The 16644-nt window shown below is 37.4% G+C and overlaps 2 protein-coding genes across 2 annotated transcripts; both read left to right on the top strand.

The window, feature by feature from the left end:
- The first annotated feature begins 4435 nt into the window (after positions 1 to 4435).
- Positions 4436 to 7142, top strand: LOC126732980 (tubulin alpha chain-like). Its single transcript, XM_050436077.1, has 4 exons — positions 4436 to 4663; positions 5474 to 5708; positions 5788 to 6158; positions 6243 to 7142. The coding sequence occupies exons 1-4, from the start codon at positions 4571 to 4573 to the stop codon at positions 6897 to 6899; spliced, it is 1356 nt and encodes a 451-aa protein (XP_050292034.1). The 5' UTR covers positions 4436 to 4570; the 3' UTR covers positions 6900 to 7142.
- Positions 7143 to 10635: 3493 nt separating this feature from the next.
- On the top strand, positions 10636 to 13744 carry LOC126732979 (uncharacterized). Its single transcript, XM_050436075.1, has 4 exons — positions 10636 to 10929; positions 11564 to 12026; positions 12387 to 12559; positions 12658 to 13744. The coding sequence occupies exons 1-4, from the start codon at positions 10867 to 10869 to the stop codon at positions 13510 to 13512; spliced, it is 1554 nt and encodes a 517-aa protein (XP_050292032.1). The 5' UTR covers positions 10636 to 10866; the 3' UTR covers positions 13513 to 13744.
- The last annotated feature ends 2900 nt before the right edge of the window (positions 13745 to 16644 follow it).

Genomic DNA, 16644 nt, shown 5'->3' with positions numbered 1-16644 from the left:
ACAAGCTCTTAGCGCACAGAAAGAAGAGATAGGGTGACAATGGGTCGCCTTGTCTCAATCCTCGGGTTGGCTGGATTTAGCCATATGGTAGCCCATTGATTTGTACTGCGTATTTCACCAAAGAAACACACTTCATCACAATGCTAATTCATTTCTCATGAAAGCAGAGCTTCTTCATAATCTGTTTCAAACATTCCCACTTAACCCGATCATACGCCTTGCTCATGTCCAACTTTATAGCCATCTCGCCGCATTTACCCTTCTTCATTTTGCTAATATGGCTCATCATCTCATGTGCCACCAAGACACTGTCTGTGATGAGACGTTCTGCCACAAAAGCGCTTTGGTTCTCTCCTATGATTTCCTGCAACACCAATTTCATCCTGTTTGCCACAACTTTTGAAGCTATTTTGTAAGCCACATTACATAAGGAAATCAGTCTATAATTAATCACTTTTTCCGAGTTCTTGGTTTTTGGAATAATCACAATGTGGGTGTCATGGAATTTTGGTGGGGACACATCATGGTTTAGAAAATCAAGTACAGTGATAATAACAATGGATTTAACAGTAGGCCAAAAATGATAATAAAATAAAGGTGGCATACCGTCCGGGCCAGGTGCCGTTAAGGGGTGCATTTGCTTTAGTGCCTTCTCCACCTCCATAACATGAAAGTCTTATGTGAGAGTAGTGTTCATTCTTTCAGTGACCTTGGAATGGACTACATCAATCATTTCTTGCTCCACCTTCGGCCTTGAGGCAGTGAATAGTGCCTCAAAATAGCTCACAAAGGTCTGCCCAATTTGATCTACATCCTCCAGCCACCTGTTATTTGCATCCATAATTCTGCTAATAGTTTTCCTTTAGTACCGGTTCAAGGCTTTAGTGTGGAAAAAGGTGGTGTTTTTATCCCCTGCCCTCAACCAATTATTTCTACTTCTTTGATGCCACATTTTCTCTTCAATCCCAAGCCACCTATTTAACTCCACTTTCATTGCATGAATTGCCTCCAAATTCGTACCATTTGCCTTCATGGTTTCAAGCATTTGAAGCTTTCTTTGTAAGTCAACAACTTGCTTTCCCACGTGGCCAAAGGTGTGTATATTCCAAGACCTCAATGACATTTGACACTCCTCTAGACAAGCTTTTAATGGCCATTATGAGTGGCTGGTCCGTCCCCTTTCCCATGCCTCCTCCACCACATTTTTACATCTCTCATCTTCAAGCCACATAGATTCAAAGCAGAACAATCTTGATTGCCTCCGTCGTTGTCCTGGAAGGCTAGTTTTCTTGAGCACTAGAATGCTATGGTTAGACATCGAGTTGGACAGATGGTACAACTTCACCAACGGAAAAGAAACTGCCCAATCCGTAGACACCAATGCTCTATCTAGTCTTTCTCGCAACCATCCTCGACTTCCTAATCGTCTACTCCATGTGTAATCTGAGCCTACATATCCCAAGTCTCTTAAGCTGCATCTATTGATCGCCTCACGAAAACATCTCATCTGCCCTTCCAGTCTAACCCCCCACCAACCTTTTCCTTAGCATGCATTATTTCATTGAAGTCCCCCATGCATACCCATGGCAAGTTACTCCGACGACTAAGACTCTCCAACAATGTCCACGACTCCTTCTTTTTCTTATCTCCGGATGGCCATAAAACCCGATAAACCACCATTGTTTCATCCACTGTTCTTTAGACACTATTGAGTCAATATGCCGAGGGAGTATGACAATATATCAACCTGCAATGGTTTCTTCCACAAGAGAGCCAAACCTCCTGCTTGTTGTATGCTCGGAACCACTAGTCCTTGCTATCGTTCTATCTTCCGCTTAATTCCATCCATTTCTGTAACATCAAACTTAGTCTCCATTAGAAAGACTAAGGTGGGATCTTTCTCCAACACCACCTTTTGGAGTGCATTAACTATTAGGGGGTTCCCAAGCCCCCTATAGTTCCAACTAATGGCACTTATTGTGTCTGGCAAGGCTGCACAACAACCTCCGCCGATCCCAAGTGTTGTGTTAAGAGTTTGCCGAGCTCCTTTATCTCACCCTCCACTTTAACCCACTTCCCATTGTCGTCCTTGTTTTCTAATTCAGCCAGTGGTGTTCATGCTCTTCTTTTTATTCCTATATCCGTCGTCTTATACTCCGTGGTTGAAGCTATATTGTTATTATCACTCTGGGGTTGTGTTTCCTCCCTGTCCGGCTTCTTTTCCTTCCTAGGTGCCTCTCTGTTTTCTTTATTTTTTCTTTCGTTACCACCTCTAGTCTTCTTAATACCTTGAGCCTTTTGCTATTTTGGAGAGGACGGCCCCAAGCTAAAAGCTATCCCAGATTGAACCAAGCCCATTTCCTTATTCGGTTCCTACATGGGCTTAAGGAAAATGCCCTGAGGCCTAGCTTTGGAGGATTGGACGTGGGCTGTAGTGTTTGGCCCACTTGCATGATTACTCTCTTTCTTCTCTAGCATGGCCATATCCAAACCTTGCATATTATTCTCCCTTCCAACACGTGCTTCCTGGCTTGTTGTTGAAATCATGGAAGATACGTTGCTGTTAATAGCGTCATTTATTTCTCGAATCTATTGCTCGAAATTCAAAATATGCGAAAAACCCGGGTTTTTGATACAGGCATGAGCTGGTGTATTGGTCACCCTTTCCACGTCAGCCCTTGAGTCCGCCACCCTCATCGTCTCATCTGGATGTTTGTCGTAGTCGCTCACCGGTGCCAGCGTTGAAACAACCCCTCCATCCAATTTTCGCTCCATATCCCCCCTACTGCCTTCCCTGGAGTTGTTCCCTCCATTTTTTCCGGTCATAACTAGCTGTGGCTTCTAGTTTTTGTCCTGCGACACACGCAACCATGGACCGAATTGTTTCTCTTCTGGCCTTAGAGTATCCTTGCTTCGTATCCACATCAGACAGTCTCGTTCATCATGGTCGATCTTTCCGCACAAATAACAAAATATTGGGAGCCTCTTGTATCTGAAATCCACCCATTTTCGTCCATATTCACCTAGTCGCACCTTACAGCCTTGACATAATGGCATGGAGACATCTAGACTAACCGTTATGCGTAGATAACTCCCTAAACAAAATCCTTTCTCATTGACATCCACCTTCTCCACCTCCCCCAAGGTTGTGCCGATACTCATTCCCACTTCCTTAGTCTAACACATTGTGGGCAATTCGTGTATTTGGATCCAAAATGGTGATCTGTCAAACTTGATATCCTTTATCACCTCACCACGCACCAGCTTATGAAGGAGTAGTAAATATTGATTGAAAGACCACAGACTGAGCAATAGTACTCCCTCCATATCATCCTTCGATTGGAAAAGGAACATTACCTTGTTCTCACCCAAATCGCTGGCCTCAAAACTATGTTCTGCTCTCCAAACTGATCTCAACACTCTAATCACTAACTCCAGATTGATTCTGCGCTTAGTATAGAACTTCCCAATGAGGACAGGTCCATCCTCTATCAATGGAGCATGGATTGCTACTTCCACATCTTCTCTCACCGACAACTTTAACCTAGCACATCTATCTGTAATCTCCTCCATGTTATCTTTTGAAAAGAGACCATTTCTACCGTTTGCACGGAGAGAAAATTTGCCTTTCAGCAGCCCTTATGATAATACTAGCCCTTTTTTTCACCCCTAGGGTTTCTAGAGAAAACAACCATTAATTAAGAATGTCTCTATGCCCAAGTTAGTATTCATTGCTTTTATTTTAAATATCAATATCTCCAAAAATCGCATTACTCCTCAAGATAACTAAGCTACAGACAAACCTTCTCATAGAGGGAAATCACAAAGTCAAATGCAAGCTATCTAAGAAATACTAGCATTTGAGCATACATTCACGCGCGTGCTTAAAGACTCTTCTATTTTTTTAGGTAAAGATTACTAATTTGCATCAATTACAATTTGAGATTACTACATTTTTTAATCACAAAAAAACTTAGGGTGTAATGAGTATTATGCATTTGTGGGTGAAATAATTTTTTCATCACACCCCCTTGATTTTTTTGTGATTAAAAAATATAATAATTTCAAATTATAATAAATAAAAATAATTAATTTTTACCCAAAAAATAGAAATGCATTTGAGTATGCTTGTAAGCACGTACTTAGAGGTTAGTTTCAAATTTAAGGGAAGATAAGTGTAATAATAGAAAACCCAATGGTAGGTTAATGAGATTTTCCGATTTGTTTTTTTGTCCACTTTTATCCAACGGTGTTATTTTGATCCCGTGAAAAGGGGGACAAAGCGCGGTTTAAAATTTTAAAAACTAAGAGCGGTTAAGGCTGACCAATAGGAATCCATAACTGGGACCCGTATGTAACCACGGTTGAACTAACCGCGGTTAAATCCATCACTCATTCACTCCTCCCCTCCTGTATAAAAAACCCCACTCCAGAAATCACAGAGACCACACTTTTATTTTCTTTGCAAATCGCAAAAGAGAGGCGTCTTAATAAACGCTCTTCTCTCTCTAGCTACTCTTTCACACTCGTCTTCGTTTCGTCGATTCCTTTTTAGCTTTTCTCTGCTAAAATGAGAGAGTGCATCTCGATCCACATCGGCCAGGCCGGTATCCAGGTCGGCAATGCGTGCTGGGAACTTTATTGCCTCGAGCACGGCATTCAGGTACCACTTCTTTTCGTCCTCATCGATCTCCTTCCGATTCAATTGCTTTTATTAGATCTGTTGCTTTATTGTATACTAGATGTAAATTCTGTATATGTTGCATTTTCGCTGATAATTTTCAAGTGTTTGTGTTGAGATTTTGACTTAGCTTTGAGTTTTGATCCATAATGTGATGTGTAGATTTATGCTATATTTGCCTGATTAGCGTTATATGCTGAGATTTGCAACACATTTTTCTTGGAGTACTGCAAGTTACATATAGGATTTTCAAAATTGTTGCAAATTCATCGTTGGTTTCACTACATTATTTGATGTAAACCTTCGAGGAATTAATGACTTAGGCTTGCCAATTGTAAGTTGAAATACTGAGTATAATTTGCTTTGCAATTTCACAAAAATGTATCGATGAATTCTGTACAAATAACTTTTGTGCTTCTTTTTTTAACTTCCGGTTAAGTAGATCTCCCGAAACTTAATTTGTATGATGATTAGATCTCCCGATACTCAATGTATAATAGATGTAAACTTAATTTGTATGTTGATTTTGATGATGATAATATCATTATACAATTGAGATGTTATTTGTAATTGGCAAGCACGAAGTCTTGGTGATTTTGCCTTTGTTTTGCATCAATTTTTTCTCTTTGTAGCTGAGAACACTGTATTTGATTCCAGTGATCAAAGGATTTTGTTAGATCTCATCTGTAATTGTAAAATGAATCTGATTTGCCTTCTGATTTTTTTTTTCCCCCTAAATAATTAGTGTGTGAATGAGTTTTTGTTAATAATTTTATTCTATTTGTTTTACAGCCTGATGGCCAGATGCCAGGTGATAAGACTGTTGGGGGTGGTGATGATGCTTTCAACACCTTCTTCAGTGAAACAGGAGCCGGGAAGCATGTACCCCGTGCAATTTTTGTAGATCTCGAGCCCACCGTCATTGATGAAGTTAGGACTGGGACATACAGGCAACTCTTTCACCCTGAACAGCTCATCAGCGGCAAGGAAGACGCTGCAAACAACTTTGCCCGTGGCCACTATACCAGTAATTATTTTTCATTTCATTTTCCCCTTTACTATAACTCTGTTTATTATCAACGGCTTACATTTATCATTTGTTTCAGTTGGGAAAGAGATAGTTGATCTGTGCTTGGATCGTATCCGAAAGCTTGCTGACAACTGCACTGGTCTGCAAGGGTTTCTGGTTTTCAATGCTGTAGGTGGAGGCACTGGTTCTGGTCTTGGCTCCCTTCTCCTAGAACGACTGTCAGTGGACTATGGCAAAAAGTCTAAGCTTGGGTTCACTGTGTATCCATCGCCACAGGTGTCCACCTCCGTTGTTGAGCCCTACAATAGCGTCCTCTCTACTCACTCCCTTCTGGAACACACTGATGTTGCTGTGCTACTTGATAATGAGGCAATCTATGACATCTGCAGGCGCTCCCTTGACATTGAGCGCCCCACCTACACCAATCTTAACCGATTGGTCTCTCAGGTATTGCTATTGTCTTTAATCCAACACTTGTTTTATCTTATCATTAGAATGTCTATTCTGATGTGCATTTGTTGCTTGTTTCAGGTGATTTCATCGCTTACTGCCTCTTTGAGGTTTGATGGTGCCTTGAATGTAGATGTGACTGAGTTCCAGACTAACCTGGTCCCATACCCCAGGATTCACTTTATGCTTTCATCTTATGCTCCTGTGATCTCAGCTGAGAAGGCCTATCATGAGCAGCTATCAGTTGCAGAGATCACCAACAGTGCATTTGAGCCTTCATCCATGATGGCCAAGTGTGATCCTCGCCATGGCAAGTATATGGCGTGTTGTTTGATGTATAGAGGAGATGTGGTGCCCAAGGATGTTAATGCTGCTGTGGCTACCATCAAGACCAAGCGCACCATCCAATTTGTTGACTGGTGCCCTACTGGATTCAAGTGTGGTATCAACTATCAGCCCCCAACTGTTGTTCCTGGTGGTGATCTTGCTAAGGTTCAGAGGGCAGTGTGCATGATCTCAAACTCCACCAGTGTTGCTGAAGTGTTCTCTCGAATTGATCACAAGTTTGACCTTATGTATGCAAAGAGGGCATTTGTGCACTGGTATGTTGGTGAGGGCATGGAGGAAGGTGAATTCTCTGAGGCCCGTGAGGACCTTGCCGCCCTTGAGAAAGATTATGAGGAGGTTGGTGCTGAGTCTGCTGAGGGTGATGAAGGTGATGAGGGAGATGAGTACTGAGAGGAAATGCTTGTAAGTCACTAAGGTTGCTTTCATTCTGTTGCTTCGGTTTTGTTGTAATGACTTGTGTTTTTATATTGAAACCGTTGGGTTCCTCTAGTTGATGCTTTGGATTCTATTGGCAGTTGTGTAAGGCTACTGTGTTGCCTGTTTGGTTTGGTTAGTTCCTGCAATAAACTTCTTCAATGTTTATGAATATGGATTTTTGTGTTGAGCTATGAGTTCTCAGCGCTATTTTCCTTAGACTGGTTATTGTTACTTGTGGAATTTCTAGGTTTAGTGCCCGGGGAACTATGCCTCGTTCAATATCCCATGCTTTGTTCGTTTGATTATTGCTGAGTATGTTACTTTTGTTAGAAAGTTTGTGTCTTTGTAAGAGATGTTTACCTTGATATATCATCTACCAGGTAGTTCTTTAGGATACTCAATTATTTAGCAATTAGCATATGTAAAGCTGCGACAATTTTTGAAAATTTGCAATGCCCTTAAGCAAAATTGTTCATACCGAGACCATATTTCGTCTATGTTCTTTTGTTCCCCCCACTGAATTGTCTGGCATTTGTTCAGTCTTCACTGCCAACTATGCTAAATGCTAAATAATGTGCATCACAGAGCCGGTATATTGGCAGCTTCAATTGCACCAGTGTTAATTCCTCTATTCCATCAATTGGGAGAAGTAAATATTTGAAAAATTGAACCAGTAGGTTACAATTAATGCTTTTAAATCTGTTATTAGTTTCTATTAATAGACGCCAGTAAATTTTAGGCTCCTAAGCAACACAGGATCAAGACTGGAGCCTGTAGCCGAGTTTTGATATGATTTCATTGAAAATTTTTAAGGATTGAAAAATAAAAGGTTTGTTATTTGTGAGGATGGGAAGAGATTCGACACTGATTTTCAGAGAGGGGCTACCCGGCCAGGGGTTTATGAGAAATGTTAGGGACATCAATTTTGGCACAATTTTGTGTTATAACTTGCCATATGGTGAGTTGTGATTGATAAGAATGTGTTAGTAGGTCATGTGAGGATACACCCTTATCTTATCAATTACAAGTCATCATGTAACAAGTTATGGCACAAAATTGTGTCAAAATTGATGTCCTTAGTATTTCTCGGTGTTTATTCCAAATTGGAAAATATTAAAGAGAAATATTTATTTTCCTGAGTGACAGCTCCTCAATGTACATCTTAGAAATATTGCGAGGTTGTGGCTTTATGGGCACGTTGATAACCCTTCGTCATGAGCATGGGAGCGATAAGTGATAACAAGTAACAAGTAACAACAACTCTCTGTCTCTGACTGTAGGCTACCATACTGCAACATGAGTGGGTCAAGGGTGGTTTAAGTGAGCTGTCATGAGCCCAGTTTGATTGACATGACATTTTACTTAATGGCCCAGTTTAATTGACATGACATTTTACTTAATGGCCCATGTTAGACTTAAGATTGGATTATGGATTTGAAATACAACCTTGAATTGTGATTTTTCTTCAAGCCTCAAGCAACCTGATTTTACCCAGACTCGTTTAATCTATCTATTGGTTCACGATTTCCTTAATCTTTTCGCAAAGTACACGTGCAGGTACATTATTAGAGGTATTGAAGAAAGGGATCATTTGTTTTGTTTGGGCATCCTGTTCTGCAATCAGAATGGATTTTGACCAGAGAAGGAAAATAGAGAGTGTGGTCTTCCACGCACAACGTTCCTTTCCCAAAGTCTTGCTCCCTCAGCCTCTATCATCCTCTTATTGATATCCTACATATTTCTGAAATCATTATTAAATTAATCTTTTACATACTCCTTAATCCTAGTGTTGCCATTTTATTTTCCCCGGGAGGCATCTCTTTTAAGTCTTTTTTATTTTTTTGGAATGTTATTTGGTTTCAAAAAATCCTCTAATGATATAATGACTTTTACAAAGGGTCTGATTAATGTATATCTTTAGAAAACTTTTTAAGAGAAATTGAAAAAATTGTAAAAAAAAAAAAAGTTGAAATTGAAAAAGCTGTAAAAAAAAAGTTGGTAATTTTTTCATTTTTCTATAAAATGTTTCTTAAAATATTTTATTAATGTATACTGTGGGGTCCCATTTTTAAACAAAGTGAATGCAACTACAATTTTCTTTAAGCATATGCAACCTATTAAAATTAGGCAAACGTAACACCAAAGAGTCATGTATGGTGAGACATGTTCTATACATTAAGCCTAAATTAGCCACATGGCTAGCCATACAAAAATCTTCATTATAAAAGGGGGAGAGACCATTTGGAAAATGACTCTCTCTCTCTCTCTCATTTTCTTAGAGTTTTGACCCTTTGAGGGATTATCTTCCTTTGGCCAAGGAGACTTTCCGAAACACTCTCCCAAATCTTCATAGGTAGTCTCTCTAACTTGTCTGAGGTGCATTAGGTCAAGGACTCTCTTTGACTGATGAGACTTTTCAAAGCACTCTCTCAGACCCTCCTAGGTACCTATCTAACTTTACTGAGGTGAATTAGGCTGAGGAGACTTTCCGGAGCATTCTCTCAGATCTTCCTAGGTACTGCCTCTGACTTGATCGAGGTGCATTAAGTCGAGAACTCCTTTTGATCGAGGAGACTTTCTGAAGCATTCTCTCAGACCTTCCTAGGTACTCCTTTGACTTGGCCGATGTGCATTTGATCAAGGATTCTCTTTGACATTCCTAGGTACACATTCTTTGATTATATTAGGAACACACTCTAACCCATTCAGGTACATTCTACCAGGCACATCCTTCTGATGCCTCGTGATGTACTTAGTTTTAGCAGAGTTTCCTTTAAATAACGAAATTTATTGTAGGAAAGTCAACACCACCATGTTTTTACCCACTATATATACCATAAGATATACGTTAATAAAACCTTTTTACAAAAAATACAGTTTTGTGATCAGTATGATTTAACATTAAAATTAAATAATGCAGAGACCCCATTGATTGTATATTATAATTAAACATTTTATTACGCTCGCTGCTCATTAGTCTCTAATTTTTTTGCACGATTCCTTCGATGGTTGCTTGTTTCTCTCTATATGATATGGGTTACTACTTACTAGGTTTGGGAAAATGTTCCTCAAATATTAAGTATTATAACACGTATTTCATGGTGCTGCAACTTCAACTGCTACATTTCCAAATACCACAAGCAAGCAATCTGTCGCTTTCTCTCATCCTTTTAGTGACTAATTTATCTTGCGAAGGCAACTGCAGCTAGTGTAAAACTGCGGCTCGCTTGCTTGTTTCCAAAGAGGGTAAGTTTGATTTCATTATTCCCATTAAACTGATATTTCTTCGTGGAGGTGGGAATATTATAGATTATAGAAGTTTAAAATGGCGGGGATTAAAAAAAGGGTTTTTTTTATGAAAAGAAAAAAGTTTTATTAAATGGGTAGCGTACATCCTTGTCTATTTATTTACTTGAAATTTAAAATTTTCTGTAAAAAAAAAATAAATAAAGTTAAAAAATAATTAAAATAGTATAATAAAATTCATAAATAAAAATATATATATATTGAGACTCATAAATAATTTCAAAAAATATAATGAAATCCTTAAAAAATATTAAAAATAAATTAAGAAAAAAAAAATCTTTTTAAACCAACGCCAAAACTAAGCGTCACCCTGCACGGTAGCAATCGACGGCGCACTTCTTTGCAACCTTTCAGTCTTTTCTCTATCAGTCTATTTCACTGTGTGCGCTTTAAATATTTGTAATTGGTACAAACAGGAGGACAGGTCTGCAACTAAACAATAGTCACAAGTAACTGGAAAAGCTGTAAAAAATTGCGTCACATTCTCTGGGTTTGAGAGAAGACATCACACAAACCTCTTTTTCCATCTCTTTCCTCTAAACGAGGAGTGTCTAAATTCTAAAGCACTGACTTTACTCTTTCACACCAAAAAAATAGGAAAAGTTTTTGAGCATTTGTCAACTATCTTTGTGTTATGAAGAAGGATCAAACCTTTGCTTCCTTAAGGGGTCAAGAACCTGAGACAGATGAGCCTTTGGTAAGAAACACTTTTCTTTTTTCCTTTCCTGAAAAGGGTTTGTCTTTATTTTGTTATTTAACCCCAGATTATGTTAAACCCTTTCTTCTCTGGTATTATCTATCAAATGTTTTCCATTTTAAAACTGGATGTTTCATTCACCTTAGTGGGTTTCAATGTCCTTTTGTTTTATTTCACATGGTGCATTTTGGTATTCAGCAATATTATTTGCCTAACAAAATCCATAGGAATGTTGCCTCTCAAGTCTCAAGGGTTATTTCATCCTTATTAATTGATAATGGTACACAGCATGGTATTTATTTGTTATCACATATGTAAGAATGATTATTTTATAGACAAATAAATCATCTATGTGGAGGAGCTTTTTTTACTTTTCTTGTTCCTGTTCTTTGTTTGTGTGTATGGTAATTACATTCTTCTTCTTCTTTTGTGTGTGTTTATATGGTAATTCCATTCTTAAGAAGTGCATTAATCCTTCTCAAAAAAAAAAAAATGCATTAATATCTTTCTCACATTTTGTACTATGAAAATGTGAGAAAGATATTAATGCTTTTGGATACATTTGTGGAGATACTCATTAAACAGGAATTATGAGTTAAAATCAATTCTTATAGTCTATTCTGATCATGAACAGACCAAGGAAGACCAAAGCCAACCCAATGTTGCACTCTCAACAAAGATTAGCATAAGTGGTAGCCCCTCGCATGACAATGCACCTTCCCTAAACCAGCAGCATCTACCAGCTGTTCTACATTGGCCATGCCCAGATCAACATGCTGTGGATCCAACTCAATCAACCTCACCTATCATGCAGAGCCAAGGGCAGCAATTACCACATCCTCAACAAAATCCTGCTAGCAAACTGGCCCAGTATGGACAGCCACCACAGTTTGTTCAACCAACAGCACCATTTTGCATGCTTTACCCATTATCCGCAGCGAATGCGCCCACCACTTTTCAGCTGTTCACTCCCCTTGGTACAACTGATTTTGGCTGGCAAGCACCTGGTGCTGTAGGAGGAGGAACTTCATCAAGTAACCAACCACAAATTTCTAATTTCTGTTACCCTGTAGGGTACACGTATCCCGCTTTTCCAGGTAAGTGTGCAATTTTAGTAATTTTTCTGTGCTATATGTTGTAATGCATTTTGTTTGGTATGTTAACATCTTGAATCCGATACCTGATTTGTGTACACTATAATTTTATTTTGTAAATTGCAAGTATAAATGGACCTTGATTCATTGATCTTATGAAGATGGTGAACAATTCAAGAATCATTTGCGATATACAGAATACATGTTCTTCTTGTTGAATTTCTCCAGCTTTAAAACTTTGGAATTTCAATATTAGTAAATAATTGTCAAGGACTTACAAAAATGAAAATAGCAATAGAATTCTTTCACTGCTATATAAATGTAATTTGAGTCATGTGACAGTACAGATTTTTCTGTTTACAGGTACTTGGGATCCCTCACATTTTTGGGGTCAGGCACAACAATCACAATCTCCTTGCACTTACAATGTCCCAGGAGCATATGGCTACAATTCCTTACCACAATCTTTTCAAAGAGGAATCATCAGGTCTGAGGCAAAACTACCTCAAAAGCATCAGAAACTTTGGGATGCTCAAGTATGAGCTCTTTTCTTCAATTCATATAATGTTAGTATTATCTCATAAATTTTCTCATTATGCATAAATAAGCTGGATTTTCTGGTGTGAGGTTGCAGTCAGCAGAGAATGTTCAGCTATGGAATGTAATTAATCGCATGCAAGCAGAAATAGCTGACTACAAGAACCGGTTAATAAGACTTGAAATAGAAGTCTCGTCTTTGAAACCAAATGTGGGAGAGCCCATTGCCCAAGTTATTGGTACTTGTTCAGCTGGGAAACCATCAAAGAGAGGGAAACCAAAGAAACGATCGGCCAATGCATTACCTTCTCTTGGCGAGTCTCATCCCAGAACTAGAGCTAGAATTTCTCCACCATGTACAACTCAACCTGAGAGTAAATCACATATTTTTGAGAAAGTTATCCTTTATAAGGTGGAAGACAAAGATAAAGCATCTCACTCGGCCGCCATGGAGCAAGAAAACAATGAAAATATCTCAAATATTGTGACGACTCACACAATTGACGACATGGATATCAAAATAAACAATCTAATGATGCCTGCGTTCCACAATCAAGTTCATCAGGAATTTGCTGGAGTCCAAATAGGTGGATATGGCCTTAATTCCTCTTCAGAAATGAAAATTATTGATGGGAAAGTCCAGAACTTGAAAACTGGCAATTTGAATCTGTCTCAGCAAGCTAAGGAGATGGCCAACAAGGGTGCTTCCAAAATAAGCTCTGAAGCCTGTGGAAGACACTCGTTAGCCATAGACTTCCATGATAGACAAGAAGGAAAGATCATTTCTGGGTGGAGTTTTGCAAATGAAGAGGATGCTTCTGAAGAGCTTGAAGATGCTGTTGAAGGATCAACTAAGGACGAAAATGAGGAAGAAATGGAAGATGATACCAGCTCAGCCGAAGAAATTGCTCAAAAACCAGATGAGGGTACAGCTAAATGGACTGTGCAGTAGAAAGTAGCCCTATAGGCTCCCCTCCACATGAAAACTGGCGATAGTTTCCACCCTTTTGCATTGTTTTCTAGATTGACAATAGATTTTGGATTATAAATCTCTGGTCCATTGGGTCAACTGCTTTCTTTTTACAGAAAGGTTTGCCCAAAATTTTGTAAGGGAGCATGATGATTTAGCCATGCCGAACTTAATAGAATTAGATATCAAGCTGGATATGGTACTACATATTTAATTCAATTTTGTTGCTCGAATTCTTTTTTGTCTTTCATTCTCTTTTTTATGAAAATCTTAAAATAACACAATAAACAAGAATTTAGGTGAAACGCTTAGAGAAGTAAAAGATGAAAATTAAAACGCATTGCTTCACCTATAAGGAGTGCATACGGGCAGATGAAGCACGATAATTTGAACTTAACTTATTTCCATCGCATCAGTCAACAAGTGGCACTTAATCCTATTCCCCTGGGAGACGATACGGAGCAGGCTCTTGAGATATTTACTTCTCTTCAGGCGATTTAATTTATTTTGTAGTAGTTGAACACAACAGTGACAACACCCCTCCTGTACGAGGGTAGACCTCATAAGCGCATGATCTAATCTACCCTTGTATGAGAGGAACAAATTTTTTTTTTTAAAAATTAGTTTGGAGTGAAACTCTTCAAAGTTATCATATATCTCTTTATGAGTGTAGACCTCATAAGTGCTTGATCTAATCCACCCTTGTATGAGAGAGGAACAAAGTTTTTTTTTAAAATTAATTTGGAGTGAAACTCTTTGAACTTGTCATATATCTCTTTTTTGAGTGTGAATTTTGAAAATCTAATTGTTAAATTTTATATTCTTAACTTGCATATCAAATTTCATTCAAATCAGCAATTATTTATTATTCGATAAAAAAACTTATTTTTTATACACAATTTTGATCACAAAAGCTTGAAATTCTAATCTTTCATGATAATATAGCAATTGATTTTTGATTTTTTTTTGAAATTCTGCAAGTATGAAGAATATAATAAAAAGATGCAATTCAACGATTAGATTTCAAAATTCATACTTAGAGTGTGTTTGGGAAGTGATGAAAGTTGAAGCTTATTAGAGTTTTTATCTTATTTTTGATATTACTCATGGGTCCTATTGTACTTTTTTGTATTATTCATGGGTCTCACTGTACTATTCAGCTAGTTTTTAGCTTTTTTTTTTTTATAGTACTTTCAGCAAAAAAATTTCAGTTTTAGCTAAATAAAGTATCTCTCCAAATTAGTTTGAAAAGAAACTTTGTTCATATGAGAGTGGCATTGTATGCAACTTTTACACAAGATACCCCTTCTTCTTCGAGACCTTAAGCAGTAATCCCAGGCATAGTAGATTGGGTGAATCGTACTGTTTAACTAATCAAAATGGAGTTATTCAGCCTTTTTTTATTAGAATGGATCGAAATTGACAACAATTAATTATAATACAATTGTTGTAATAAGTGAGATGGAGAGGATTTGAATCTTGGTTCTCTTTAGGAAGGAGATCATATAATGCCACTAAACTATAAAAAGTTCTTAGGAGTGTTTGAATCTATGAGATATGTGACCTTTTTTTTCTTTTCTTTATCTGGAAGCATATTATTATTAGCTAATTCATTGCAGAAATTGAGTAAGCATTAGTTATATTATCTCACCCTCAACTACTATTGATTACTTGGAAATATTCTCTATCTTCGTTGTTTCCAATTTCAACTCCGTTGTTAGGAAGCTAAACATTGTAATATTGTTGTTTTTTTTTTTTTTTTTTTGGTTAATTTAAATTCTAGGTAAATTGAGGATGGGATAATTGAATGATAACTCCAAAAGATCTAAGCTTGATTAAAGAAATGTTTGCTTGATTAAGGAAATGTTTTTTAATAGAATGGACAATAAATGGTGCCAATGTAATTTGGAAAAAAATTAGTCTAAGTAAAGAAAGAGGGAAAAAAAAAAAAAAACTGCTATAATATTTAAAAAATTATTTTGTAGGACATCCATCTCACAATATGTGTGTCCTAAGTGTTGCGAGAAAGATGTCTTATGAGATAGTCTCAGTTATGACCTCAGTGCTGAATAAATTATTTGAATTTAGTTTAGTGGTAGAATAAGGCTTAAAAGAGTGTATTGTGTATAATATAACTTGCTCCACCCTCCCTTAAAAGTTATCATAGCTTTTGAGTAGAGTTTGTGGTGTGTCTTTGTGTTAGAATCTCTTTCTCTCTCCCTTGTGTGTGTGTGTGTTTGTTGCTATTAAAAAAAAAAATCCTATGTTTTAGGATAGAATTAGTTCCAATATTTTAGAATTTGTTGATGAGGTTATCTCATCCTTAGCTATTTATGTGTGGTTAAATGCATTAATAAAAATTAATTAGAAAATTAACAAAGAATGTCTATTTTCTCTCTCAAGTTTAGGAGATTGGTTATCTATCTTTTACATTCAGTAAATCATCCCGATTCACAACATTTTATCTTATGATCCTATTGTCCCAAACATGGTTTCAAACGGATTTGGATCCAAACTTTGTCAAAAATTTATATTTAAACATAAACAGTATTTTAGTAAAATCATTCGTTTGGGCTAAACTTATAAAAAGTTAAAAAGTCCTGCATAGACGTTTATGGGTATTGGGCTTGAGAAGTAGTTGCCCACGAACAAAGAGAATGGAGCATTTGCACACATTTGTTAACAGGTCAGAGAGTCGTTCCCATGGCATTGTGCTTCTTTTTTTATCAAGTGAGCTTCTTAATTATGAATCTCCTACTGGTGAAGTATCCTCTTGGGTTCGTTCCTTTTCATTCGAGTTTATAAAAGGGGCCTTACATCCCCAAATCAGAAAACCAAGAAGCCTATTACAATGCCCAATGGGCTCTGATTACAATTCCATCGGGCTTTTCCACTTGGATCACTTCTTCTCACTTAGAGCGGATCCATTGAAAGAATTTAATTAGACGTAGAGTTTTATTTTTTTAATTTTTTTTATTTAGACGTACAGTGGTACAGTACAGTTAAATCTTAGTCTTCTTAGACAAAGATGCTTCATATTCGTAGTCCAAGAAAAAAAAAATCAAGTGAAATCTTAGACGTAACTACCTCATCAAACTTCTGAATTACAAAAAA

This window comes from Quercus robur, chromosome 6 (genome assembly GCF_932294415.1).
Source record: "Quercus robur chromosome 6, dhQueRobu3.1, whole genome shotgun sequence".
In the NCBI taxonomy this organism is placed as follows: domain Eukaryota; kingdom Viridiplantae; phylum Streptophyta; class Magnoliopsida; order Fagales; family Fagaceae; genus Quercus; species Quercus robur.
This window is presented reverse-complemented; position numbering and strand designations above follow the sequence as displayed.